We start from the raw sequence: 26,693 nt of genomic DNA, 5'->3' as shown, positions 1-26,693 counted from the left end.
AAGGAGGAAAAACCCCATCTCAGGAGGAATGTGGGAATGGAGGGGCGCATCGAATGTATTATAAGCCTTAAAGGGATCCATTTGGGCGTGTCTAAACTCACTTTATTCCCGTTCAATCTGCCAACCATAGTTACCCAAGGCATAGCTCCAGGCAGCTCAAACCTGCCTCACACTAACATTTTAACTTCCTGTAGTCTCCTAAGAACTTCAGGTTGGGTCACACATTCTCATCTGAGAGGCACAGGGAGATGTCAGGACTTGCCTCCCATCTCACAAGTCTGGTTCTGTGTGTGTGTGTGTGTTGATGCGGTGTGTTTGTGTGTGTGTGTGGAGATGTGGTGTGCAGTATTAAAGTGAGGGCAAGGCATGAGGACTAGAACGTCTCCCAACCAGGCCGGTGGCAGGAGGGAATCTACTACACATGTGAGTCTGATAATTCAACCAACAAAAGGGCCCCTTTACTGGGCGGCTTCCAGCAGCAGAGGCAGAAGTTCCTAAAAGCAGCCAGAGGTTTTTTATGGTGCCCACAAACTGGTACGTTACCTTGCAGACCCTCTGACCCACAAGGGCCCACCCTCATGCCTCCTATGCCTCACTCCCCCCAGGACCAGAGTCCCTGTAAACTAAATTCTCAAGGGGCCCCAAATCCAGTCAGCTCGGAAGCCTGGCTTTCCCATCCTCCCACTCCCTCCACCCACACGGCTGAGGTCACCCCAGCCCAGCCTCTTTTGCAACTTTCCCAAGTTTGTGCATGAGAGGGAGAGGAGGAAAACTCAGAAGGAAGTGGCTTAGCCTCAACAAACTCTTTTTTACTCCCAAAGCCTTTTTCCTCTGACCCGGCTGAGACTGCTGCTCTAAGAGGAGACCCCCGACTCAGAGAGAACCCCCGCCTGCCGTCAGAGGCTGAAAGGGCCCTGCAAGCTTTTCTCGGTTCCTGTCTATTCCAGCAGCCCCAGAGGTATTTGGGTTTTGGGGTGCGGGGAGGAGTGGAGGCAAGGGAGGCTTAGAATCTGTCAGCTGCAGCCCAAAGAACACCCTCGCCTGAGTAACTCCCAGGGGGTGGCAGCGAGCCAAGGCAGAAAGGACTCCCTGCCCAGCCAGGGGAGTTGGGGCCCGGCTCGGGGCTCTGCACGGCCCGCTGTCAGCAGCGAAGCGATGCAGCTGCCGGCACAGTCAGAGAAGGGCCAGCCAGAGACCGGAGCCCTTCAGCAGGACCGTGTCCTGCTAGCACCCAGAGTCTCCTCGCCACTTTGACAGGGCACCTTCTGGGACGGAACCGTGTCAACCCAAGGGTCTCATCGGGGAACGGGGAACCCCTGGAGTAGGAAAGTGTCCCTCTTGTTCTAAACTGTAAATACGCCTCTCAGCACAGCTCTGTGGTGCTTGGGAAGCCAATGAACAGCGTTGGACAGGCCCGGATTTTAGTCTCAGCTTGTCACAAACTAGTTGTTCCTGACTCTGAAATCCACTGGGCTATGATGGCATTTTGTTAACTGCAAAATGTCCTATAGTTGCTAGCATTGTATATTAATAAAAATAATTTCTTTAACTTACAGATCAATCCCCCACCACAGGTCACATGGAGATAGTAACTTACCTATATCCTCAGACCTACATAGTGCGTGGTAGGCATGTAGTACACGTGCTGGATGGATGGATAGATTGATGGACGGATGGACAGATGAATGGATGGATGGATGGATGGATGGATGGATGGATGGATGGATGGACAGAAAGATGGATGGATGGATGGATGGATGGATGGATGGATGGATGGATGGATGGGAATGGATGGACGGATAGATAGATGACTATTTATTGAAGACTCAGTATTCCCAGCATGGGTCAGACTCTTTGGAGGGATACTGAGAGGTGTGAGGCACTGTCCTGCCCTCTGGGCACTGACAGTCTACTTGGGGAAATAGAACTAATACCCCCAAAGAACTTAAAGAACAGGAGTGCTGAGCCTTCTGAAACCAGGGCTGTGGGTACACTTCCCGGAGAGAGCAGGTCTAAACCTGCTAGGATTTGGGTGGGTGAGGCAGACTTGTAAGCCTTCCTGAGAGGCAATAAAGACTTATGCTCCCCGATAGCCTCTTTTCAAATGCAAACTTACTTCAAGATTGTAAATCCCATTTATGTTTTAGGGTGGATACATTTGTCATTTTCCAAGGCGTGGGAGCACAGAGGGGAGGCTGTGACGTGGGGTAAGATGATATGAGGAGGGGGAGGCTTTGCCTGCTTCAGGAATCTCAGCTGCCCCTGCTCACTGCCTCTCATCCCTCCTCCCTGTCAGCAGAAATGACACCTCACCCAACACCTCTTTTAGGCTGAAGCTTGTGTCTGGGTCCCGGCTGGGGCCAGGAGGGTAGAGAGAGAAGCAAAGTGGGAAGGTAAAAGCAGAGCAGGTCCAAGAGTTCTTAGAAGACTGACTTTAAAAAAAAATGTGTTGCATGGGGTGGGGGCACTGGGGAGGCATCAACTCCATCTTTCTCACTCCCTGGGCACTGAGCTACACTGAGCTTTGGCAGATGGGCAAGGCTAGGGCTTAGAAGTCCTGCCAGGCAAGATGGGGAGAACAGTTAGCCACGTGCAGTGGAGAACAGTCCCCGGCAGACTCTGCTCTGTTCGGACCTGAGCTGGCTGAAGGGGGGCCCTGCATTGCAAACGTGCTTTTCACTGTTATTTAACAGTGGAAGGTGATGACTCAGTCTGGCCTCTAGGAGGATGCACTGGTTTAAAGTATCTGAGTCAGCTGAGTGGGAGGAAGGAGGCTTAAAAGGACAGACATTGCCAAAGCCCAGCCAAGGGCAGAGCCCAAAGGATACAAGAAGGACCTTCAGCCACAGTCTGAAATCTGCACGTGGTTCCCTGGTGAGCCCATCCAGTGTCTACCCTCAAGCCACCCTCCACTGCCAGTGACGTAGTCCTGGTCACCCTCTTGCTGCTAGTTATCCTGGGACCAACGACCAGGCTGTTTTATATTATTTTATTTTTCAAACAAAAGGGCTCACGTATTTACTACTGAACCAACCTGCTAGTGCAGAAGCATAGAGACAAAGAGAAAAATCATTTTTCCCAATAGAACATGTCCTGCTGTCCAGACGGTGGCGATGTTTTCAGCTAGATATGGTAAGATGCCAGTGACCTTGATACAGCATCGATATGTGGGCCGTCTCGTGTGTGATTCCTTACAGACCCAGCTTGGCTCTTCTCCAATGTCTCCTCTTGGAGTTGTACCTGATTTTGTGACCAGTTTTCATGCAAATCCATTGGGAGAGTGGGACAATTCTGCTTTTGTTTCCTGGCCAGGAATTGCTTGATCCTGAATGTCTTGTGAGAAGGCATGGCAAGGAACAGAGTCAACCACACACACCAAGGTGGTGGAGAAGGGAAGAGAGAGACAGGCTATTATAAAGAGCAGCCTCAGCAAATCCCTGCCCTTCTGGCAGGTGTAGGGGAATCTGCATGGCAGCAGGCTTTGAGGGCTCATGCAGAGGAAGGACTAGGGCAGTGGTGAGTGAAGGGGGCTCAGAGTAAAGGCTGAGGTGAGTTATAAGAATCTGGAGAAGAAAAGACTCAAGTAAAACTCCAAGACTTTAAATCTCAGGAGGGCTGGCATGTAGCAGAGGAACTGAGCATTCTTTCTGTGGCTTCCAGGAGAAACCCACCCCTAGTGGAGGCAAGTTCTGTGGGGCAAGTCTGGCCATCTTTCCATGAATATGGTGCAGGTGGCTCAAGCACTGGGTGGGAGGTTAGACTAGATGAACTTTGGGGTCCTTCTGTAGTGAACTGGAGAATGATCCACACTGGTAGCTTGAAATCAGTCATGGTGGGAGTATTTACACCACTGAAAGTGACAGGCACTACAAATCAGGTATCTTGCCCCCTACCGTGTTTAACCGTTTAACCAGGTCTTTCCAATTTGCTCTAAGAACATGACACATGCCACACTGCAGAATCAGCCACAGCCATGAGCGATGTCTATTTTACCCACAAGGGAACAGACTCACCAAGGTTAAGAAACTCTCCCAAGGTCACAAATATATGGAGGTGGGATGAAAACTCTGACTCCAAAACTCATGATCACTCCGGAGTCCCAGGAGGCCTCTCTCTCCTGCCCCAGACACAAAAGTGACTTGTCCTGTCAGGAAGTCACACTCAGATGACTTTGGGCTGCCATCCTTCCACCTGCTCTTTATAAAGAAATGTTGTCTTTATTTGATATATATATTTTTTTAGACGTAGTGAGGAATTCCAGGAATTTAAGCCAGGAAACTGGACTTCATGCCACATACACTGAAAAGTCCTCACCAGGCTTTTTTAATTTTTTTAATTTTTAAAAAATTTATTTATTTATTTATTTATTTTTGGCTATGTTGGGTCTTTGTTGCTGCGTGCGGGCTTTCTCTAGTTGCAGGGAGTGGGGGCTACTCTTCGTTGCGGTGTGCGGGCTTCTCATTGTGGTGACCTCTCTTGTTGCGGAGCACGGGCTCTGGGTGCGTGGGCTTCAGTAGTTGTGGCTCACGGGCTTAGTTGCTCCACAGCATGTGGGATCTTCCTGGACCAGGAATCAAACCCATGTCCCCTGCATTGGCAGGCGGATTCTTAACCACTGCACCACCAAGGAAGCCCTATTTGATATTTTAATTACAATAACAACTTAGACTTGTGTAACAAATTTTAACACAAGACATATATAAAATAAAACAATAGCTCCTTGCCTCTAATCTACCTTTCCCCATCTCCTATTAATCATTTAGTATGTATCTATCCATAGCTTTCTATGTACTGCAGGACAAGCATAAATATAATATTAAACATATAGTCACACACATAGGCTTGTTGTTTTTATACAATTGGGATCATACTATACAAAATGTTCAGTGATTTTTTTTCACTTAAATTGTCATATTTTTCCACTTCATTACCTCACTCATTTAAAAACTGCCTAGTATTCCAGAGTATGTATGGATCATAATTTATGCCAAGGGTCTTTTATTGATGGACATTTAGGTTACAATGTTCTTCAGCAATTATCTTTGTAAAAATGCATGTTTGAGCATATGTGTATTTCGGTTGGATAGACTCCTAGAATTAGAATCTAGGGTGTACGCATATTAAATTTTGATAATGTCAAACTGCTCTCCAAAAGAGACGGTGCCAATTCATAGTCTATCAGCAATAAACAAGAGTTTTCCCCCACCCACTTGTCAACACTAAATATTATCATCAATCTTTTTAATTTTTGCCACTCTGGTGGGTTAAAAAGTGGTATTTTTTAACTTTGCATGTCCTTAAAAATTAGTAAGTTTAAGTATCTCCCAAAGCTTACTACTTATCATTTATAAGATCTCTACTGGTTACCTATTCGTATTCTTTGCCCGCTTTTATGTTCTGTGTTGTCTTTGATTGTCTGTAGAGTGCTTTACACATAGTGGATATTGATCCTCTGTTATACACATACACTTTCCACCTACCCTGCCCTCAACCCCAGCTTTCCCTTCATATGCACACCAGCTCTGCTGTACCATGTCAAACCCAAACCATCCAGCCCCCCAGACTCTCCGACAGGGGCACCAAGTGGCAGGGTGTGTGATCCTCATTCTAGTTTCACAGAAGGCAGTAAGTAGGACCTAGCAGCTAAGAGTGTGATCTCTGGAGTCAGGCCTGTCTGTATTCAAGTCCCAGTTCTGCCACTTACAGACCATGCTTTTAGAGATGAACTTCATACTTAAGTTCTCTAAACACCTGTTTCTTCAGTGGTAGAACAGAGATAAGAGTAGTATCAATCCCACAAGATATTTCTGTGTGCTAACATTTCTTGAGCCCTTAATTTGTGCCATAAATGCATTATAATAATGTACTATGTGTGTTAAATGTAGTATAATAATGTATTCATTTATTAACCTCACGATGATATGTTTATTTGCATATTCGCAAAGCGCTCTAGAACACCACCAGGCGAGTAAACCTTAGCTTATAGTGTGAGCGTTGACAACTCCGCATGCCAACGTGTGAATCTGCTCCCCTCTGCCTCAGGATGCTCTTTTGACCCCTGTGGTCAGTCCACACACGACAGCTCCTGTTCAGCAGCCCATTCCCTTGGCTTCCACTATGGCTCTTGTCACTTTGGCTGCCCTTCTCTCGATCCCCTACAGCTCTACCAAGGTTTTGTTGGGGTTCACCAAACCTGAGCCCAGCGCCCTAGATCCTGTGCACACAGATTCTACCGATTCAAACTCAGGACGTCAACGGGCAACATGGCACAGAGCAGCCTTCTCTGGCCTTTGATTCACACATTAGCTCATCCATATACTACCTGTGGGGCCTTAGATGAGTTATGAGTGACCTGGCTTCTCTGAGGCCCCATTGTACTCATCTCATAACTCATGATTTCCTAAGCTCTACAGAGCAGCCCCTGCAGGTGCTCAACCAATGCTGGTTCCCTTCCCACTTCCCCTGCCTCCCTTTTGCTCTGACTCCCTTTCCAGGGTACTCTGTTGGCTTTTGAGGCCAAGTTAGCGGGTTGTACCAAAGCCTTTAGGAAAGAGCTCACCCTTGCTCCCCTTCCCGAGTGGTAACTGATGCTTAGAGACACATGCCTTTCAGAAGCTTCTGAGTCACTTCTCCCTTGGCTGGTTTCCTTGTAGGCGGTGACACCCATTACAAAATACCAGCCCCTGTTAATACTTTGAATTCTCTTCCTCTGCCTGTCTGAAGCGTGGGAAATGTTTGACGAATGAATGAATGAATGACAGAATCCTTGGTCTGTATTCATGACCCATCTTAATCTTGCTTCCTTTCTAGGCTTTTCTCTCTCCACACCCTTCACCTCACCCTTCCCTGAAGCAAACCATCCACCTTCTCTACTCCCCTGTTCACAGAGCTTTGATATTTCATTTCCTCCTGGGAAATATCACTCCCAACTACGTGTGTCATTTCCTCAGGGCCCAGTTGGATTGGCAGCTTCTCCCCCAGCCCTGAATTCTCACAGCAGTTTCTCGGGGCCTCTGTCGGGGCACTTTACATTTTCTCTCTGCTGTGATCACTCACCCCTTTCCCTTCCCTGATGACTCCCTGGAGTGGGCTCCTATTCGCTTTGCCTTTTGCTCCTCCCAGTGTCCAGTGCAAGGCTCTCGTGGCCCAGTGAGTTACACTCCAGCAGATAAAGCATTTGTCAACCAGAAGGGGCCTTGGGTCTTTGGGGCCCAGATGGCTCATCCTCTAGTTGGAAAGCCAAGACTCAAAGAGGGGAAGTAACTGGCCCAAGGTCACACAGTGGCAAAGTGAGAACTAGAACCTAAACCTCAGGACATCCAGTTGAGAGCTTTTTCCCAGTACCAGGCAAGTTCAAGCTGGCCAACTTTTGCTACCTCAACCAGGCAGAGTCAGATCAGGGTTAACTCAATACATCTACTGCATCCAAGGTCAGAAGACCCAGGAGTTGGGAATAGTATATATGTGTGTGCATGTAAGGGTAGAACCAAAGAGCCAGTTAAGCATAATTCCCTGAGACAGTTTTGCTTTATCTTGTTAATAATCACAATATATATACATATATAACTTATATATATAAAACATACATACAAGTATTTTTCTCTTATAGGAACAATACATGTTTGACATGTTTGTTGTTAAAAAAAAATTGGAACATACTAAAAAGTATAGAGAACAAAGTTAAAATCATAGTTTCCTACCACCCAGAATTAACGACTTACTTTTTTATATATTTCTCTCTAGATCTTTTTCCATGCAAGTAGGAATTCATTTCAATACTTGGGGGGGTGGTATGGTATGTACAGTTTAGTGTCTTCTGTTTTTCATTTAGATCCTATGGCATAAGCATTTTCCCACATTATTATAATATGCTCACAAACTCCATTTTAATGACTGCTTAATAGTTCATCGTGTGCCATGATTTTTTTAACCACTTCTTTATTGTTGGATGTTTATAAATGACGCTGGGAAAGAACATTCTTGAACAAGAGTCTTTGCCTGCGTTTCAGATTATTTTTTTAGGACAAATTCCTAGAAGTGGAGGGCAGGGACATTTTTAAGGCTCTCAATACTTGCTGCCAAGCAGCTTTCCAGAAACATGTACCAGTTACACCCCCACCAGCTGCATTAGAGAAGAGCCTTTTGATTCTGCCAATGCAGCAACACCTCGGGCTGAAGGAAGGCCACTCTTCCACCCAAAGCCTCTCAGCGGTCCTAACAATGGACCCCTTGTCCCACCCCCATCTCTTCTTCCTGCACCGCCCTGCATCCCTGGCTCCAGGCTTGGAACAGAGGTTGTCTGCGAGGCCTCTGTTCAGTCCAGGCCAGCCTTGGTGCCCTGCGGGGTCGGTAGAGCTGAAACGTAAGAGGTGTGCCTGTCCTAGGATGGGGTGGGGCCACCATCCTTCCAGCCTCAGGGAGACCCCCAGGGGAAGTGAGGAGGTGGGCGTGTAAGGGTTGCTGAGTCATCCGCCTCACTTGGAGAACAACCCCATCCGAGCCCAGGGCAGAGTTCTGCACATGACGAGGGGAAAGTAGAGACCAGCCCCAGTGACAATGGCCACAGGGTTACTCTGGCCAGCATGTAGATGACTTCTGTTTCCCTACAGGCTCTGAAGCCCCTCCATGAATCCTCGGAAGAAGGTGGACCTCAAGCTCATCATCATTGGAGCCCTGGGGTAAGCCAAGTTCAGCTCGGGGTCTGGGGGTTGGGAAGAAGCCCCTACCCAAGAACAGTGAGATGTCCTGTATGTGCTCCCACCTTGCATGGGTCCCTTTCTGATTCAGAGTGGCACCAGGGAGGGCATTCCACCCCAGGGAAGGGAGCTGAGATGGGAGAAAGAGACTGGGAGTCAGGCTACTTGGTTTCTGACCCCGGCTCTGCAGTTAGCTCTGCAGTAACTAGGTATGTGAATTAGGCAAGCCATTTAGCATCTCTCTGCCCTCCTACCTCCTGCCACATATAGGAAAGACCTGACCATTTTGCTGTGAGGCACTCAGCTCTCTGCAAACTTCTCTGCTCACTTTGGTCCCTGCTTCTAGTGTCCATTCCCTAGTATTAGCAAGCTGCTCAAACTGCAAATGTTAGAAATTCAAAATCTCAGAGAGAGACGGTGGTGAGAGGGTCATGGTAAGATGTTGAGAAAGGTGTGGATATGTGTGTGTGTGTGTGTGTGTGTGTGTGTGTGTGTGTGTTTGTAGTGTGTCCACATGTGTCTGGGTTTTTTTCCTTAGTGTTGGAAAGACTTCCCTCCTCCACCGATTCGTGCACAAGACATTTTACGAGGACTATCAGACCACACTGGGAGCCAGCATCCTCTCCAAGATTATCATACTGGATGACACAACTTTGAAGCTACAGGTGAGCCGCCCTCTCATCCCCTCTTCAACATACACACCTGAATATCACCCCACATTCCCTGGACGGCCACTCACACAGCAATGTGCACCAGGAGCTAGAAGAGTCTAGAGCATAGATCAGTAAACTTTAATTCATGGGCCAAATCTGGTCCACCATCTGCTTTTGAAAATAAAGTTTTATTGGAACACAGCCCTGCCCGTTTGTTTACTCACGGTCTTATGGCTGCTTTCACAGTACAACAGCAGAATTGAGTAGTGGCAACAGACGGTATATAGTCTGCAAAGCTTACGTTATTTACTATATGTCCCTTTATGGAAAAATTTACTGATCCCTGATCTAGAAGGGAGAGCACCAATCCAGAATTAAGAGGCCCCCTAAGGCTCAGGTTCCCTGGAAAAATTGCCAAGTGGACTTGGGCAAGTCACTCCCAAGGTCCAAATCTATCAGGTGGAAGAACAATGCCTGTCCTGATGCCCCAGGTGGAAAATGAGGACTCAGATGTGAAAGTACTCTTGGGATGTTAAATATTAGTGCAGAGATTCTGTAGTGTACATGGGTGACAGGGTGTGTGATGCCCGTGTGTGAAAGGACCTCATGCACCTGTGCCAGGGCTATCTGCCCCCTACCCAGAAAAAGAAGCTTTGACATGATGTGACCTGTTTGGGCATACCTTCAGCCACTCGTCACAGCCCCATGGAGCCTCTGTTCTTCCCCTCCAGATCTGGGACACAGGAGGACAGGAGCGATTCCGCTCCATGGTGTCTACATTCTACAAAGGCTCTGATGGCTGCGTCCTGGCTTTTGATGTCACTGACGTGGAGACCTTTGAAGCCCTGGAAACCTGGAGGGGTGATGTTCTGGCCAAAACCATTCCAATGGAGCAGTCCTACCCCATGGTGGTGCTGGGGAACAAGATCGATCTGGCAGACCGGCAGGTACCGCTGACTCATTCATCCATTCATTCACCAAACATGTGAGGACTGGCTATATGCCAGGCACTGAGTTAAGTCCCACACATACAGAGTTGAATCAGGCATAGTCCTTACCTTAAGAATTTTACAGTCTAGTAATGGATGCAGATAATTTAAAAGACAATTATGATACAATAAGATAAATCATAAGCAATCATAGAGATACACCTTGGATATTTGGGGACCATAGTGAAAGGGCATCTATCTACTCAAGCCCAGAGTATAGAAAGGGCTTCCTATAAGGAAGTGGGTTCCAGGCTGAAGAGACAGCAAGAACAAAGGTAAGAAATAGCATGATGTGAACCGAGAACCGAAGGCAATTTTGTCTAGAGAGAGGGAATGGAAGAATGAAGGCATCAGAAGTAGGCAGGTGGGATTTGAATTAACCTGTAGAACAGTATTTCTACCCAGGGTCAGATAGGGGGTCTGCAGTTATGAAGTCTTGAAACTACAAATTTTCTGGGAAAGTAGTAATACAGTATTTATTTCTTATTAGCTTAAGCATATTCTATATCATCTGGCCAACCACTTGACAAATGATCTGCTTGCTCCATGGCTGCAGCGACCACACTTACGTAGGTGTTTACCATGGCAGTGGCACTGAGTAGAGCTCTGTTCATCGTTGCCTACTAATGAGAAGAGAATAAAAGTAGACAATTTATTAAAGATGCTCTTGTGCCAAACAAAGCCCAAAGGACACCAAAAAGAGTGTCTGAACAAGTTGTCTTAGTGTTTCAAATAGAGAAAATAAATGGGGTTCATATTTGAACCACATTTTCACAAGTGTTCAAATGGAGAAAAGTGATAGGAGAACTGAGGCATCACTTGGAATGATGGATGGGTGGGTGGATGAATGGATGGTGGTGCTTCCAACTAAGCTATTACCTCCATAAAGAAGAGCCTCTTGTTCAGAGAGAGAGATGAGTTTGGTTCTGACATGCTGAGTTGGAGGAGCTTGGAGAACAACTAATTGGGGATGAGCAGTAGGCTTTAGAACGCATAAGAATGAAACTTCAAAGGAGAAGTCTGTGCTGGAAATAGAAATATAGAAGTCATCAATTCTATGGTAACTTCAGGTTGCAAATTTAGTGTCAATTCTCTAATTACAAATATCCAATCTCAAATAAGAATCAAAGTCCTAAGTTCATTCACAGCCAAGGGGTCTCTCTTTTTCCCACTGGGGCCAGCTGCAAGTGAGAACACTGTGGTCTAGGAGGGGCATCTCATTGCCAACTTTATGTGTCTACACTTCCTCCCCTTCTCAGGATAATTTTGGTTTCAGACCCCATCAGGAATGAAGCAAAAAGAGGGATAAGAGGTCAGGAGAAGCGAAAAGATCCTTATTTGACTGGTACTGTCTTAAGATAGTTTGTGCTCTCCGGGCCCAACAGGTATTTCAAGCTGTCTCTTGGTGGATTACTCCTTTGGGTCCTAAGAAGCCTCCACTGGGAACATTTAACTGTACCTCCCCTGACAAGGGTCTTGCATATTCTTCCTCAACTCCTAATTTAGGAGCTTAAGAGCCATCCTCCACTCCATGGGGTCCCCTCCTCCTGCAGACACTCTTCCTGATGGGGTTTACAACAGCTCCAGGCTGGCTAGCTCTCTGTGGAGCCCGCCTCTCTTTCATAAGACACACCGTGCATTCTGGCTCCATTGTAGGGCCAAGGGTAATTCATTCTCAGTGCAGTCTGTCCTCTCTCTGCCCTGTTGCCTTTTGCCTTAAATCCCTCAGATGCAATCAGATACCAATCCACTGTAGCCACCAAACTCCAGGGGTCATATGTTAACCTTTCCAAGTGGCCTCCTTGAAACCCTCTTTTGTCCAGAGGTGAGGCCTTACATGGTCTCCCTCTTAGGAGGGGTGTACCCCCCCAAAAAAATCCTTTCTAACCCTCCTTTTCAATCCTTTTATATCCATGCCAGGGGTGTTAGAGTCGTCTAGCAGATTCTTGGTCATGAACCTTTGGAAATGTGCACAGTCCCAGGGGTGGTCTGTCTCCCAACCAACTTGATACCTGGCATCAATCACACTGTAGTGTCTCTGCCAAAACTTCCATTTCACATCTTGCTTCATATACCTGCAAGTCGTGGGGTGGGCAGTCGAGGGAGTTCAAGACTGAGAGTCCGACGTTTCCTCAGTGAAATAAGAGGCACCATCTTCTGCTGAGAGAGAGGAGGAAGGGAGCCCAGGAGGAATCTCAAGAATCATGGTGAAGCTGTGCCAGTTACTCTGCAGAGAAACAGGTGAAGGAGCTAGTCAAGGACAAAGACCAGAACTGATGGGTGACACCAAGGGCTCAGGGAGACCAGGAGTTTGAAGTGGAGTCTATGTTGTGTTTTTCTTCAACAATGGTACATGGGGTAAAAGCCAGGGACCTGATGGAAGGTTTTTCCAGACAAGAGTAGCTGAAGAACAGAGCTGCAAGGGCACTCGCTGAGAACCCATGGAGGAAAGAGGAGAGACAAGAAGAGGCTGAAGAGCCAGGAGGCTGTCAGAGGTTGAGGAACAGGGCAGAAGGAGGGAGGGGAAAGGAGACCAGACAATGGAGGCCCTGGGTCTGGGCCTGGGAAGGAGAGGCTGAGTGGAGAGAAGGTGAAGACGGCTGCAGGGGAAGGAAGTGTGAGGCTCTCGTGAGCGTTGGGGGCTGCGTGCAGAGGAAGTTTCATGAGATTGCAAGTGTTCAGTGAATCAGGGGGTACCTGGCAGGATGGGAGGCATAGGTGATGACTCAGAGGGGTAGAGGGGGTCCAATCCCAGCTGCAGGAGGATGAGCTTTGTTCTGCAGAGAGAGGAAGAATAAAAGTTTGAAAGAAGTAGCAAAGACCCAGGCAAGCCCAACCAGGTCTCTGGGGTCTGTACTGAGTAGGGTGTGGAAATAACCCGCACTGGAGAGGGTGACAAGGGAAGGGCTTGAAGGAAGGCAGAGCAGGAGGAACAGAGGTGAAGAAGTGCTCGCAGCCATGAGATGAGCACAGGGAAGTGGAGAGGAGGAACTGGAAGTGGGGAGAACAGAGGGACTTCAATCCAGAGACCCAGGATCGTGGAGCCAGAGGTGAGGCTGGGAAGCGGCTGCCCGCAAACGGCACAGACCCAGCAGGGGATGCCGCCAGTCGCTGAGAGGCACACCCTGGGCTTGGAGAGCCAGTCTGGAGACAGTCCCCGCTCGCACAGGGTTGAGTGGATAAGAGCTGAGGGCCACCGGAAGGAGCCCCTTCTCTGGGCTCAAATTCGTGTGTGTCCTTGGCCAGTTCCAGCTTCTTTGTGAAATAGAGACCAGACTCAGATTTCATGAGGTTGTTTGAGGATTATAGGCAATGATGCCTATAAAGCACATGGCAATCTTAATACGTGGAAGTGACTGTTCCCCTCCTTAATTTAATACCTCCGAGGTGTGGGCTGGGAAGATAGGGAAGCTCTTCCTACTTAACAAAGAGAAAATGAATATTTAAAACATATATGTTAGATGTGGGATGATGAAAAAGCTGTGGAAATGAGCAGTGGTGATGGTTACACAATGATGTGAATGTACTAATGCCACTGAACTGTACACTTAAATATAGTTAAAATGGTAAATTTTATGTTTATGTATATTTTACCACAATCAATCAATCAATCAATACCTCACCAGGATAATTTTAAAGAAATTGCTGACTTAGATTTTTCTTAAAACCCCTACTCCTTCTACACAAGGTAAAAGTGAAAAAAAATTAGTTTATTAGAAAGAACAGTTCTGCTAGCATCTATGCTACGAAGAATTTATTCACTAGGATGTGCATTCTTTGCTCTACACTCAGGCAGTTTCTGACTTACTGCTGATTCATAACATTGGGATTATTATGTTTTCTTCATTATTTTTGATTGGTTTAAGATGTATCTGACATACTAATCTTAACACACACAATTGATCATTTTAAATGCATATGAGGTATGGGGATATATGTATATGTATAGCTGATTCACTTTGTTATAAAGCAGAAACTAACACACCATTGTAAAGCAGTTATATTCCAATAAAGACGTTAAAAAAAAAAAGAAAAAAGAATAAATAAATGCATATTAGGGAATTCCCTGGCGGTCCAGTTGTTAGTACTCCGCGCTTCCACTGCAGGGGGCACAGGTTCAATCCCTGGTTGGGGAACTAAAATCTCACATGCTATGCGGCGCGGCCAAAGGCAAACAAACAAACAAATTAATTAATTAAATGCATATGAGATGGAAAAGCATCATAAATAAAAGTCTGCAAAGTGGACTAATTTTGTCAAACATTTGACCTCTGATGAACAAGCCAAATTATAACAGGGAAAGTAAAATGTTAATAGTATATTGTCAGCCAAAACAAAATCAATGGAAGTAACACTTCCAAAATTTTCATACTTCCCATGTCCCCACGGCTGACACCCTGAGTTTATTTCCACAGTCAGAGCCTAAATTATAAATAGCTGTTATTTCATAAATAAAAGAAGACAAGATGATTTTTAAAATCATGAAGCTGTAACTAGAATTGGAAGGGAAAAGTGCTGTGTGGGTCATTTTCTTCGCAGGGCGACATTCTGAGGTTGAGTGGGAGAGGTGAGGGGATATAAAAGGAATGTTAATTTGCAACACAATCTCAACTGACATTCTAGAGTGTGTATTTAATCACTCCATAAAAACCAGACAGAGAATGAGCCGGGAGAAGTGAGAGAAAATGTCTGTCATAACCGGACTCTGGGCAGGCCCAGTCACTCACTGTCAGTGGTAGAGAAGGGACAGAGAGGTCATCGGGCTGTAGGTGTGGGCTTGTCTTCCTAGCTTTGTCTCTGGGTGACCTTGGGCACCAGTCTGGGCTTCAGCTTCTCATGCCATAGCATATGAAGAATCTCCCTGCCTCTTGGAGAATCAGAGGCACTTGACTTCATTGCAATTTACTTCCATTTTTACTGCAACTCCTGAGCACCAATGATGTGCCCAGAAAAATGCTCATTAGCTGGTGGCCGTGGGGTGGCGGTAGGATATAAAGAAGGGGGAGCAATAAGAAGGGTAAGTCCAGTCCTTGCCCTAAAGTCTTTTTTTTTTAACTTTTTTTCTTTTCTTTTCTTTCTTTCTTGATTTTATTTACTTATTTTTGGCTGCATTGGGTCTTCATTGCTGCGTGTGGGCTTTCTCTAGTTGTGGCGAGTGGGGGCTACTCTTCGTTGAGGTGCGCGGGCTTCTCATTGCCATGGCTTCTCTTGTTGCGGAGCACGGGCTCTAGGCACACCGGCTTCAGTAGCTGTGGCGCACGGGCTTAGTTGCTCCGCAGCACGTGGGATCTTCCCGGACCAGGGCTCGAACCCGTGTCCCCTGCATTGGCAGGTGGATTCTTAACCACTGCACCACCAGGGAAGCCCACCCTAAGGTCTTTTAAAGAACTTTAAAAGATGCAAAACCTTTGGGATTCCAAAGATGCCATCAAGGTATTATGACAACCTGTTAATTCCTAATGATTATTTATTTGTGTGTTACTAGTGAGGAAAATAATAATCAGCCATGTGGCCATCCTTGATTCTTCATCCAAATAGTTCAGGATTTTCCCGGAGCTGTGAGGCTTCTTGGATGCTCACCAGACCAGGGACATCTATGCTCCACAGAAGAGAGCAGTCGTGGCCAGTTCGGGGGCCCCTCGCCCCAAAAGGCAGGAGGACCTTAGAGATCAGAGGCCAAGACCAGGGCCTGAACTCTCTCCCTGCTCTGCTCAAGTGCAGCAGCTCCAGGGAGACTGAGCGTGGGGGGGCCAGGGGTGTCATCCGGGCTCCCCAAAGGGCAGACTGCTTAGCTGACCCCAGTTTCTACCCTCCAGTCTTAGGAAGCGAGCCTCACAATACCAGAGCAATGCCACTGGACAACAGAGGCTTTGTGAAAGAGAGCCATGAGCCCCTGGGCCCTGCTGCCACTCCTGAGGCCAGGACAGCAAAGGCCAAAGAGACAGGGGACAGTGATGGTTCCTTTAATCCCAGTAAGCTAGACTTCCCAGAACCTGCAGGAGACAATTTGACAAGGAACAGTCTCAGATCTCCCCCTGGCTGCCCGGGGTTCAGGGAAAGGGGCAGAATGATTCTTTCTCCAGGAGAAAAACCTTGGCTCCCTTAAAGTGAAATAATGGTTATAAAGTATCAGGCACAGCAAATATCAATATATGGTCATTCCCTCTTCCCCAAAATAATTGATTAGACTAAACTCAGTTGAACCAATTGTCTTTGGAAGTAACCCACAGGGCTGCCAGAGCATTCTCCAATCTAACATCCTCAAACTGTGACTGGCGTTTGCATTTGGGTAGAGACGTAGTCATTCAGCCTGTACTGAGTGGCTCATGGTGCCAGGCCAAGAGCTAAAAGTCCTGACCCTGAGTTCAAGAAACCTGCAGTCCGGTGGGAGAGACAGAACAGCAGCACAATTCTTGTGCAGTGCCCTGAAGAGGGCAGCGCAGATGCCATGGGAGCACTGAGCTGCGGCTGCACCCAAGTTCTGCCTTTCTTAGCTGTGTGATCTGAGGCAAGCTGCGGAACCTCCCTGAGGCTCAGTGTTCTTATCTATAAAGTGAAGCTAAAAAGACCCATTTCACAAGGTTGTTAGAGGATTAAGTGAGTTAATATGATCAGATGTCTAACCTAGTATCTGGCCCGGAGTGGGAGCTTACCAACTGTTCCAAAGACTCTACCCTGGGGAAGAAGGGTTAACAGGGACCTGAGTCTCTGCCCAGCAGCGTGGGCCTGGTCAGCCAGCTCAGGAGAAGGAAGCCCTCCCTCCCTGGCTCGTGTCTGTTATGTCCACCTCCCTTTGAAGGGACTGGGGAAGGAGTCAATGGCAGTAAGAAGCTCCTAGTGTAGACCTTAAGAAGATGGGATAGTGCAGAGGGCTCTAATTCTGCCAAGCCTGTATTCAAGCCCTGCTCAGCCCCACACACTCCAGTCCTCAGTCTCCTCGTGTGTAAAATGGAGCTAACAATAGCCACTTCATTGGCTTATGTTAAAAAATAACACGTGGGGCTTCCCTGGTGGCGCAGTGGTTAAGAATCCGCCTGCCAATGCAGGGGACACGGGTTCGAGCCCTGGTCCGGGAAGATCCCACGTGCTGTGGAGCAACTAAGCCCGTGCGCCACAACTACTGAGCCCGCGAGCCGCAACTACTGAAGCCCGTGTGCCTAGAGCCCGTGCTCCGCAACGAGAGAAGCCACCGCAGTGAGAAGCCCACACACCGCAACGAGGAGTAGCCCCCATTTGCCGCAACTAGAGAAAAGCCCGTGCGCAGCAACGAAGACCCAACACAGCCAAAAATAAATAAATTAATTAATTATTAATTTAAAAAATAATAATAACACCTGTAAACTTACAGACACATGGAAGGTTCTCAATAAATGAGAGTGGTGGTGGGGAAGGTGGGGCTGTGGTGATGGTGATAATCATGGTGGGGATGGGGACACAGGAACAGTGATCATTTCTTCCCCTCATGCAGGTGCCACAGGAGGTAGCCCAAGACTGGTGTAAAGAGAAGGATATTCCCTATTTTGAAGTCAGTGCCAAGAATGACATCAATGTGGTACAAGCCTTCGAGATGCTGGCCAGTCGGGCTCTGTCAAGGGTGAGTGGCACCTGCCAGGGCTGCCCCCTAGGATGGGGGAACTCAGGAGCGTCCAGAAAAGTATATATTGGGAGAGACGTGGTTGGGACAGGATTGCTCATCATCTTAATTAATTAGTTGTTGAATGGGCTCAACAGTACTCCAATTCTGGAACCACAGAATGCCAGAGGCATAAAGCTTTCTTAGAATCCATCATCAGTGGTCCCTCAATCCGGCTGATTATCATTTGTGGAGTTTCTAAAAAATAACAGTTCTATACCTCACCCCTGGAGACTCTAATTTAGTAAGAGTTCGAGAAGTAATGCTCTAGTTCAGTCCCCACTGATGGGAGAGAAGCCCCAAGGTGCCAAGTATTGGTCCAAGTGGAATAATGAAGCCTGCGGGAGTTGCTGTCATCCTCCAATCAAAATGATGGATAGATGTAGACCACTTGGTGTAGTCTCTCAACAAGCATGTGTTGAGTATGTCACGTGTGTCAGGTCCCGTCCAGGGCTCCGGGGTCCCTTGCTCTCGTAAGGGAGACAGATCGGCCCAGGAGTGGCTGCAGGGCAGGCTCTGTATGGTGGGCAAGGACTGGTGATGGGGCCCCAGAGGAGGGACACACAGCCCACACTGCAGGGGAGAGAAGGGGGAGAGAGAAGAGGAAGATCAGGGAAGGCCACCTGGAAGTATTAGCAGGGTTTTAATGCCATTCTGATATAGAGTTCAGAAACTCTGAAGAGTGTCCGTGAGAGATTGGCACGGGGAGGGGCTCAGCATGTTTCATTATTCTGCCATAGGCAATCAAGGTGGGCTTCTTAGAAATGGGGAGAAGGTCATCACGGCAGTGATTCTGAATTGAGGAAAGGAGCGAATGAGGATGGGCAATCGGAGGGCTCCCCTCTGTGGAAGGGCCTGCTGTCACAGGGTCTGCCTGGCCCTGCCCTGTGGGTTGTCCACAACGGAGAGGGACAGCAGCCACCCCTAGCAGCTGCCCAGGGAGAGGGCTCAAGCTTGCCATCCTTACACCCCATTGCCTTAATCTCAGAGTTTGCCCCCATGCGCTATTATTAATGCTTCCCCTCCTGGCCCCCAGCCCTCACTGTGTCATGTTAAAAGGAAGCAGAGGGGCGGCTACCTCTAGCACATGGTCAGGAAGTGCTGCTCTGTCACACAGTCGGTAACACAGATGTGCCTGCTCATGCCGTTCCCTGGAAGGTGAGGGATGCTGTTTGACCTCATAGGGTGATACGTGATCACTGATCCTCCACAAACACAGTGCAGTGATCGCCAAGTGCTTAGTCGCAGGGAAGCTCCATCAGCCCACAGCCAGCCAGTGTCTGTGCGTAGTTAGCCTCTGTCCTTTCTGGAGAAGGAGTGTCCTTCATTCTTGAAACTAGGTCCTTCCTGCTGTGTCACTTTTATGACACGGTGATGTTAGTGGATGGCAGTTTGTCTGCTTGTTTTTTTTTCCATTGTCCTTACTTGGCAAAAGAATGGATTGGCGACCCCATGTCGGTCCTTCACAATGATGGGGGAAACTTACTGATGAGAAGTTTGGCGGTCACGGGTGTGATACCTGCAGTCAGACTGACCTGGGTTTGATCCCGCCCACATGCTTTCAAGTGGACCCCTGGGCAAGACATATGACTTCTCTGAGCCTCAATTTCCTCATAAGATGGAAATAATGCCATCCCATAAACATTCTTGAGTTGTCAGGCTAGGGCTGGAGATGTGGACCTCGGTGGCCCCACGGTCAGGTAAAGGAGTAAGGCATCCAAAATAGGAGGTCATGCAGAGAGAACAGGCTTGTGGTTGCCAGGCGGGGGGAGGGGGGAGGGGAGGGAAGGACTGGGAGTTTGGGGTTAACAAATGCAAACTAGTATATATAGAATGGAGAAACACCAAGGTCTTATTGTATGGCACAGGGAACTATATTCAATATCCTGTAATAGGCCATAATGGAAAAGACAAAAAATACAGATTTACAAAATAAAAAAGAAAACAAATAGACTGTCATGGAGTGAGGTAAGTGCCATGGGCTGGGGCGGGGAGGGGACATGGCCAAGGCATCGAGGTGGTTCAGAGGTGCTGGTGGCGAGGGTGGGCAAGGATGCCTGCCCAGAGAGGTGGCGTGTGAGTTGGAGGTTGAAAGGTCATGTGCAGTTAGCATGGGGGACATGGTAGGCCGTTGAAGGCATGAGCAAGAGCCGCAGAAGGGCGGAGAGAAGGGCGTCGCAGAGGCCCAGGCGTGAGTCCACAGGGCTCATGTGAGGGACCACTGTGGGCTCCGTCTGTAAGAGGAAGAACCGTGGCATGGAGGGAAGTGGGGCCGCTGGGCCGAGGTGAGCGATGGGGCTCTCAAGGCCAACAGCACCAGACCATGAAGGCCTGGTGAGCCCCAACCAGACCTTGGACTTCATGCTGTAGGCCCATGACCTCGAGACCCGCTGCCAGACTCCCAGGGCACACAGGGGCCCAGTCGGGACCTGGAGGCCGGCAGGGCGCATCTTCCAGCAATGTCTCTATTATTCAGAAATCTGAAAGAGAAACATTTCACCCTAAAATAAACATAATTACTAGAGCACAGAATGTAAAAACTCACATGGATTTTTAAGGTGAAACTGGAGTTTCCAAATCTATACTTTAAAATCAAACAGGAGTTTTCAGGGACATTTCCTACAAGTACCTCTCCCCTCCTTCCCAGGAAGGTCATGTGCTCATTCACACCAGCCCAGAGTATTTGGAGAGGAAGACGTGAGAGGTGCTGCTAGAATAAGGAGGGAGCCGCAGCCTGGGGTGGGAAGAGCTGGGCTCTGAAGCCGGGTGGGTCTGGCTTAAATCCTGGCTCTACCTCTTACTCACTGTGTCCCTGACAAGTCATACAGCCTCCCCTAAGCCATCACTTCCTTCCCTTTAAAGTACAAGTAATAGTATCTTCTTCATAGGGTTGTTGCCAGGGCTAAATAAAATAATATGGTAGCACAGAGAAGGCATTAAATAAAAGGTAGCTATTTTTAAATGAAAGCTATGGCTAAGGGCTTTCAGCAGGGAAGTTTCATGCCGCAGGGAGGATGGGCTTGATGTGTGGTTCAGAAGGTCCGGACATGAGAAGATGAAGATGGCAAGGACGGTATAGATTAAAGAGACTTTGGAGGGAGAACCATTAGGGGTTGATGATTATCAAATGTAGGAGAGAAGGAATCAGGAGCTGTTGAGATTGATACCGAGGTTTCTAGCTTGGCAAACGGAGGGATGATTGATTAGTGATGCTATAGACCAAGATAGAAAAGAGAGGGGAAAGCAAAAGCATCCCAAGAGTAGGAGGCAATGGAGCACATGGCATTTGGGGTTGCCTGAGGTTCCTTGGAATGTCTGAGTTCTGCCGTGAGCTCTGGATGGAAACAGCAGCTTACAGGTAGAGCACCAGAAGAGGTACTCGGTTTACATTTTGGAAGGAGAGAAGGTAGTTAGTTACTTTAGTTTCCCAATCTGGCCACCTTCAAGGATTAGGGTATTTAGTTATTCCAAAATATGACTAAGAATGCCCTCATAATCAAAGAAGGGACACCCACCTGCTTTGGGGGATTTGGGATGACGGGATTTTGCTCTTACCAAGTTGGCAATACCAACCCTGCTGGGGCTGGTCAGGCCCGGCATGAGCTGCAGCATGGAGGCCCAGTTCCTTTTGGATTAATTAGAGAAAGACAAACTTGCCACATCCGGGAGGGAAGCAGGTTGACAGGCAGGTAAGCTTAGTGAAATTATAGGACTTTTATGAAGTCGTCAGGATGTAGGATCTAAAGTCAGGGCTATGAGGTGACCAGGCTTGGAGAGACAGACTCCCACAGTCACATCCCCACTGAAATGATGCATTAGGATACTATGGTGTTACTTTACAGTTAGACATGCACATACTTGCTAAGACGACTGGGGTCTGGAGAAAAGAATTACACAGGAAATCTAATTATGGACTGCCAGTGACTTGGAAGGTTTGCAAGAAACCTGAGGAGCGAGATGATGCCATTATCGAGTGAAATGATGTCATAAATGGGAAGAGCTCAGAGCTGACTTGGACCTGGGGAGGATGTGACTGTTATTGGGTGAAGAGAGCTGGCATGAAGACCTCAGGCTTTGCCGGTGTAATGAACGAGGGCATTTCTCACACCTTCAAAGGCAGCACTGTTTGTTCCTCGGATAAAGTGCAAAGCAACTCAGAAAGCCCTCAGCTTAGACTCTCCCTCCCAAAGGCTGGCATCGAGGACAAGGCACGGGCTCTGTTTATGATCCCAGCTGGGCCTTCTGTGGACGTGAGGGTGAGGCATACCCGGGGGTGATGAATCAACAGGCCCTGCCCCCTGGGTCCAAAAGACCCAGCTAGGAAAGTTCCTGATCCCAGACAAGGTCTCTTTGATGTTTATGGTGAGAGGGGGACCAGGAAAGTACAAAAATCAGAGAATCTTTTCAAAAGCCTGTCTTTCTGGGAGAAGCGGATCAGTCAGCTTAGAACGGGACTTAAACAGTAATGCTCTGCTTCTCCTTGTCCCTCCCTGTGAGGCTCAGACGTGTCAGGATTTTAACTACAACCAGCTCAGGGGAGTGAGTGGGCCCTGCAGATGGGGCCAACTGGAGGACTGGATAGTGTCCCGGGCGGTGCAGCCCCGAGCCCGCACAGCAGACCTGGGCAGTGCTGGGGGAAGGAGCCTCAGGCACCTCAGGGAAGGACTCTGCTCCTTCAGGGTGAAGGGCTGGGGAAGGCCTGTGGTGCGCGGGGCCAGGTCGGCAAGCAGTGGGCTAGGATCCTCCCCAGCGCAGGGGAAGATGGAACTGGGGTGTGGAGACATCCCCAGAGGGCCAGGCTTTCATTGGGAGACACTGCCCCCCACTCCCCAACACTAATCTTTCCTAATGCAAATATATATATATAACAAATAAAATTCTAATAGCGCCAAAGAATTTGCTGAGGGCTACTCAAGGCCCATCATCCAGGCTGACTAAGGGTAGCTGGTGCTCTGCTGGCCCGGACACCCTACCAGGCAGTGGGTGAGAAATGGGGGCTCTTCAAGAAGGAAACAGTGGGAAGAAGGGCTGGGTCCCAGGCCCGGTGCCCTGAGCTCTGTGCTGTCAGGCTAACCTACTGCTCGCTGTCTGGTGGTGGCAGCGAGTGACGGGGCATCAGGGGACCTTCTCATGTGTCTTGGGGGGTGACTATCATGAGGGTGCCGCAGGCAGGTGTGACACAGCCTCCTGGGGTCCAGAGTCACCGGCACTAAGGGTTTGGTTGACATTCACCAGCTGGGCACCATGGCCGGAGCCCAGGAGCCATGGAGGAGAAAAAAATCAGTGCAGGCACAACCGCTCTTCTAGAAATTGTCCCCTCAGAGGGGCACTTGAGACAGGCAGCCCCACAGGGGGCTCTGTCCAGCTCAGGTCTACACCAGCGTGTCCACTTACCCACTCACCCTCACACACACCACCAGCTGCCGGGAGAACATGAAGGCTGGGAGCTCAGAGACTGGGGGGAGCCTTGGCCAAGGAAAGAGATGTGATCCCTCGAAGAAGAGACCTTTCAGTGTGTAGAACCCATCTCCTTGAGGAAGGATGCCCTCCCCCGCCCTCACCCTTGAACCAAGCTGGGTGGGTCATAGGTGAGGAGTGGCCAGCGGGGTGGGGAGAGGCTTGCTAGACTGAGAAGGGGCTTCCTCTGGACATCGTTGGGACAGGAGACTTTGCGAGGGTGGGCAAAGAAGCAAAAAGGCCCAGTAGAAACATTGAGTCTATTTTAGGGAGGGCTCCCTGGACATGGAAAGTTCAGAGAATGGTGGGAGGTTGAGAGGTGGGCACGGTGAGAGAAGGTTGGGGTGTGGGGACGTTTGCAGGGAGAGGTTTCCTGCAGAAATGAGGAGTGGGCCGTCATCATCTCTGCCTGAGGGCAAACGTCACCTCAGTTGTCCCCTCTGGAGAATGGCAAGTTACGGGACCTGGCTGGAGGTCAGGAGACCTGGGCCTCTAACGCAGCCGCCCACCTGCTCTGGGCTCCTGGGAAGGAGCTGGAGGAGGAGGTGAGGAAGGAGGGGGGCAGGGAAGACTTCCTCCCCTGGGCCTCAGTCTCCCAGCTGCACAAGGTGGGGGAACAGAAAGCCCGACCACCATTGGCCATTAAGAAATAGAGGGCAGGTGGGGCTCTGCCTGCCAGGATGCAAACACTGACTCCTCTTTTCCTTCTCCAGTATCGAAGCGTCTTAGAGAATTACCTCACAGACTCCATCAAGCTCTCACCAGAAGGCCAGTCCAAGAGCAGCTGCTGCTGACCTTCCAGACTCCCGCTCTGCACACCCAGGGACAGAGCATGCGCAAGGCCTGGTCATCCTGGGCCCCCAACAGCCCCACTGCCCGCCGAAGCTCACATGGCAGTCCAGGCTCTGCGGCCAGAGCCCTGAATCCCTCGCATCTGCGCGGGACCCAGAACCAGAGGGCGGCCCTGCCTCAGGCTGAGTGTAGAGAGGCCGGGGCTGGGCCCTTGAGCCTGGATGAAACCCCGGATGCCACAGCCAAACCCCAGAGGAGTCACGATTCCCTCGTGGACTCCAGCTTTCTTGCCACACGCCCTTCCCAGCCACACCCCTGCTCCAGAACGCACATCTCTGCAGACAGGCCGCTCTCTCTGGAGTCCTGTTATATTCTCCTATGGACTGGCCTTCCTCAGCCCAACCACCACACCCCCCAAGAGCCACAGCACAGCTTTGGACAAGGGTACAGCTCAGGCTCCCTCGTAACCGGGGCCAGGGAGTGAGGGTCTACCTCAACCCCTGACAGCAGCTGTTCAGACCTGGGACACTCCCGTTTGTCCCCTCCAGAATGCAGGACTGAGGGAGCGCAGGAAAAACCCACCGGGGACTGGTGCATTTCTCCCTGCTGGTGCTCAGGCAACTCCCATAACTCTCTTTGAGCTTCAGCTTATTCATCTGTCAAATGGGAGTCACATGTGCCCTGCCCACATCAGTGTGGTTTTGAGGACCAGAACCTCTGCTTGAATCTCAGTTGCTCTTGTTGAGATACATTTACTATTCTTTCAACAAGTATTTTTGAGTATCTACTATGTACAGTGCATTGAGGTCCAGTGACAAATGTAACCAACCTTGCTCTCCTGGATCCGACATTCTGGCGAGGGAGAGAGGCAGGAAACACAGAATTTAAACAGGTATTTTCAAATAGCAGGTAAGTGCTTGAACAAAGTGAAACAAGGTAATGGGATAGAGAGGGACAGTTGGGTGCTGTTTCAGACGAAGTAGTCCATGAAGGCTTCCCTGGGGAGGTGACATTGGCTCAAAGGCTAGAGAATGAGAAAGGGGCTGCCGCCTGAACTTGACAAAGAACATTCTGAGGAGAGGTTGCATCAAGGACGAAGGCCCCAGATCGAGGACAAACTTGTGTTCCAGGAACAGTGAAAAGATTAATTTATCTGAGGACTCAAAGCTGCTATCCCAGAGAAAAGCAAAGGGGACCCCGCCCAATGGATGACTCCTTGCGTCTCTGTCAACTGGCCACCAGAGGGCAGCAGTGCTCCTTTCCTTCCAGCAGAGCAGAAAGCGGAAGCTCCAGGGGCCCATGAAGAGCTGCAGTTTTCCTGTGCAGATGCTCAAAGCTCGTTCTTGGCCTCTGGGCATTTTCAACCCTTCGACATTTGTGGGGCAGGAAAATCCCAGTTTCTTAAGCCTACAGAGAGATGAGCAAAAACTGCAGCATCAGTGATTCAGGCAAGAAATCTGCATCAGTGACAAATACTAGAAGAGGGGCCTGGAAAGCTCATGGAGTCTCTGTCCCTGCAGTCTCTACAGCCATAATCTTCTTTTTCTTCTGGCGATAAACAACACAGATAGAGCCCAACCTGAAGGGAATAGGCAAGATGACCCTCCTAGGGTCTCCCATGACCACATCCATGCCCACCACAGAAGTCTCCTGTCTACACAGAAGTATCCTTCCCTGAGCTCCCAGCAGAGCTGGGGATGTTAGCCTATGACTTCCAAGTGTCATCTAACACTGAAGATATGCCCAGAGGTAGGGGGAAAGGGGAGGTGGGAGTCAGTAAGAGAGTCTGGGGAACCCCTTCTCCCCACCCAGCTGTGAAGTAAGAATTGCTCGTCCTGGGCAACGGCATGGACCTGACACAGGAGCAGGTGGCCTGGAGCATGCCTTTGTCTCTGTGTCCTTCATGGGGTGGCACCCTGCATGTCACACAGGCTCTCCTGGGAGTCGGTCGGACTGTGGATTGGATGTGTGGTGCGTGGGTGTGTATGCAGCAGCTCGTGCACCGCAATGGACATAGGGACCATTCTAAATGTGCACAACAAATAATAAGTGTGTCTTTCTTTGTTTTAATCTTTTGTGGTATTTAGTTTTTAAAGTTTTTTTTTTTTTTTCAATATCCCCATAGTTCAAAATTCAAAAGATAATAAAAGGGAAGATAGAGACAACAAAAAGTAAAATAGGAGCAGTGACATAATTGGCAGGGCCCAGTCCAAAATGAAAATGCCCCACCCCTTGTCCAAAAATCATGAAGAGTTCCAAGACGGTGACACTGGATCATTAAACCAAGCGTGGGGTCCTTCTGAGTGCAGGTGGCACGCACCCAGGAAACTGTGCCTGAGTAAGCACTATGTTTTCAGTGCCCTCCAGAATGACAGAGCCCTGGCCAGGCCCACCTGGGCCGCTTGGAGATAAAAGGTTCTGTCTTTGCAAAAGCCACATGGAGATTCAACACCAGCCCCAAACCACGCACTTT

The 26,693-nt window shown here is 48.9% G+C and overlaps 1 protein-coding gene and 1 pseudogene across 1 annotated transcript; one reads left to right on the top strand and one right to left on the bottom strand.

The window, feature by feature from the left end:
* The first annotated feature begins 748 nt into the window (after nt 1-748).
* Nucleotides 749-26,290, top strand: RAB7B (RAB7B, member RAS oncogene family). The gene is made up of 6 exons (XM_068541599.1): nt 749-958; nt 8,610-8,678; nt 9,235-9,361; nt 10,081-10,296; nt 17,807-17,932; nt 24,142-26,290. The coding sequence occupies exons 2-6, from the start codon at nt 8,626-8,628 to the stop codon at nt 24,220-24,222; spliced, it is 603 nt and encodes a 200-aa protein (XP_068397700.1). The 5' UTR covers nt 749-958; nt 8,610-8,625; the 3' UTR covers nt 24,223-26,290.
* Nucleotides 3,192-3,348, bottom strand: LOC137761550 (large ribosomal subunit protein eL39-like; annotated as a pseudogene).
* Nucleotides 26,291-26,693: the final 403 nt, after the last annotated feature.

This window comes from Eschrichtius robustus, chromosome 3 (assembly GCF_028021215.1).
Source record: "Eschrichtius robustus isolate mEscRob2 chromosome 3, mEscRob2.pri, whole genome shotgun sequence".
Classification (NCBI taxonomy): Eukaryota; Metazoa; Chordata; class Mammalia; order Artiodactyla; family Eschrichtiidae; genus Eschrichtius; species Eschrichtius robustus.
This window is presented reverse-complemented; position numbering and strand designations above follow the sequence as displayed.

Bases quoted from the DNA above. Each gene is read 5' to 3' on its own strand.
- RAB7B (XM_068541599.1), top strand. From the start codon at position 8,626: ATGAATCCTCGGAAGAAGGTGGACCTCAAGCTCATCATCATTGGAGCC. The intron at 9,362-10,080 runs GTGAGCCGCCCT...CTTCCCCTCCAG, and splicing joins ACACAACTTTGAAGCTACAG to ATCTGGGACACAGGAGGACA. The intron at 17,933-24,141 runs GTGAGTGGCACC...TTCCTTCTCCAG, and splicing joins CCAGTCGGGCTCTGTCAAGG to TATCGAAGCGTCTTAGAGAA.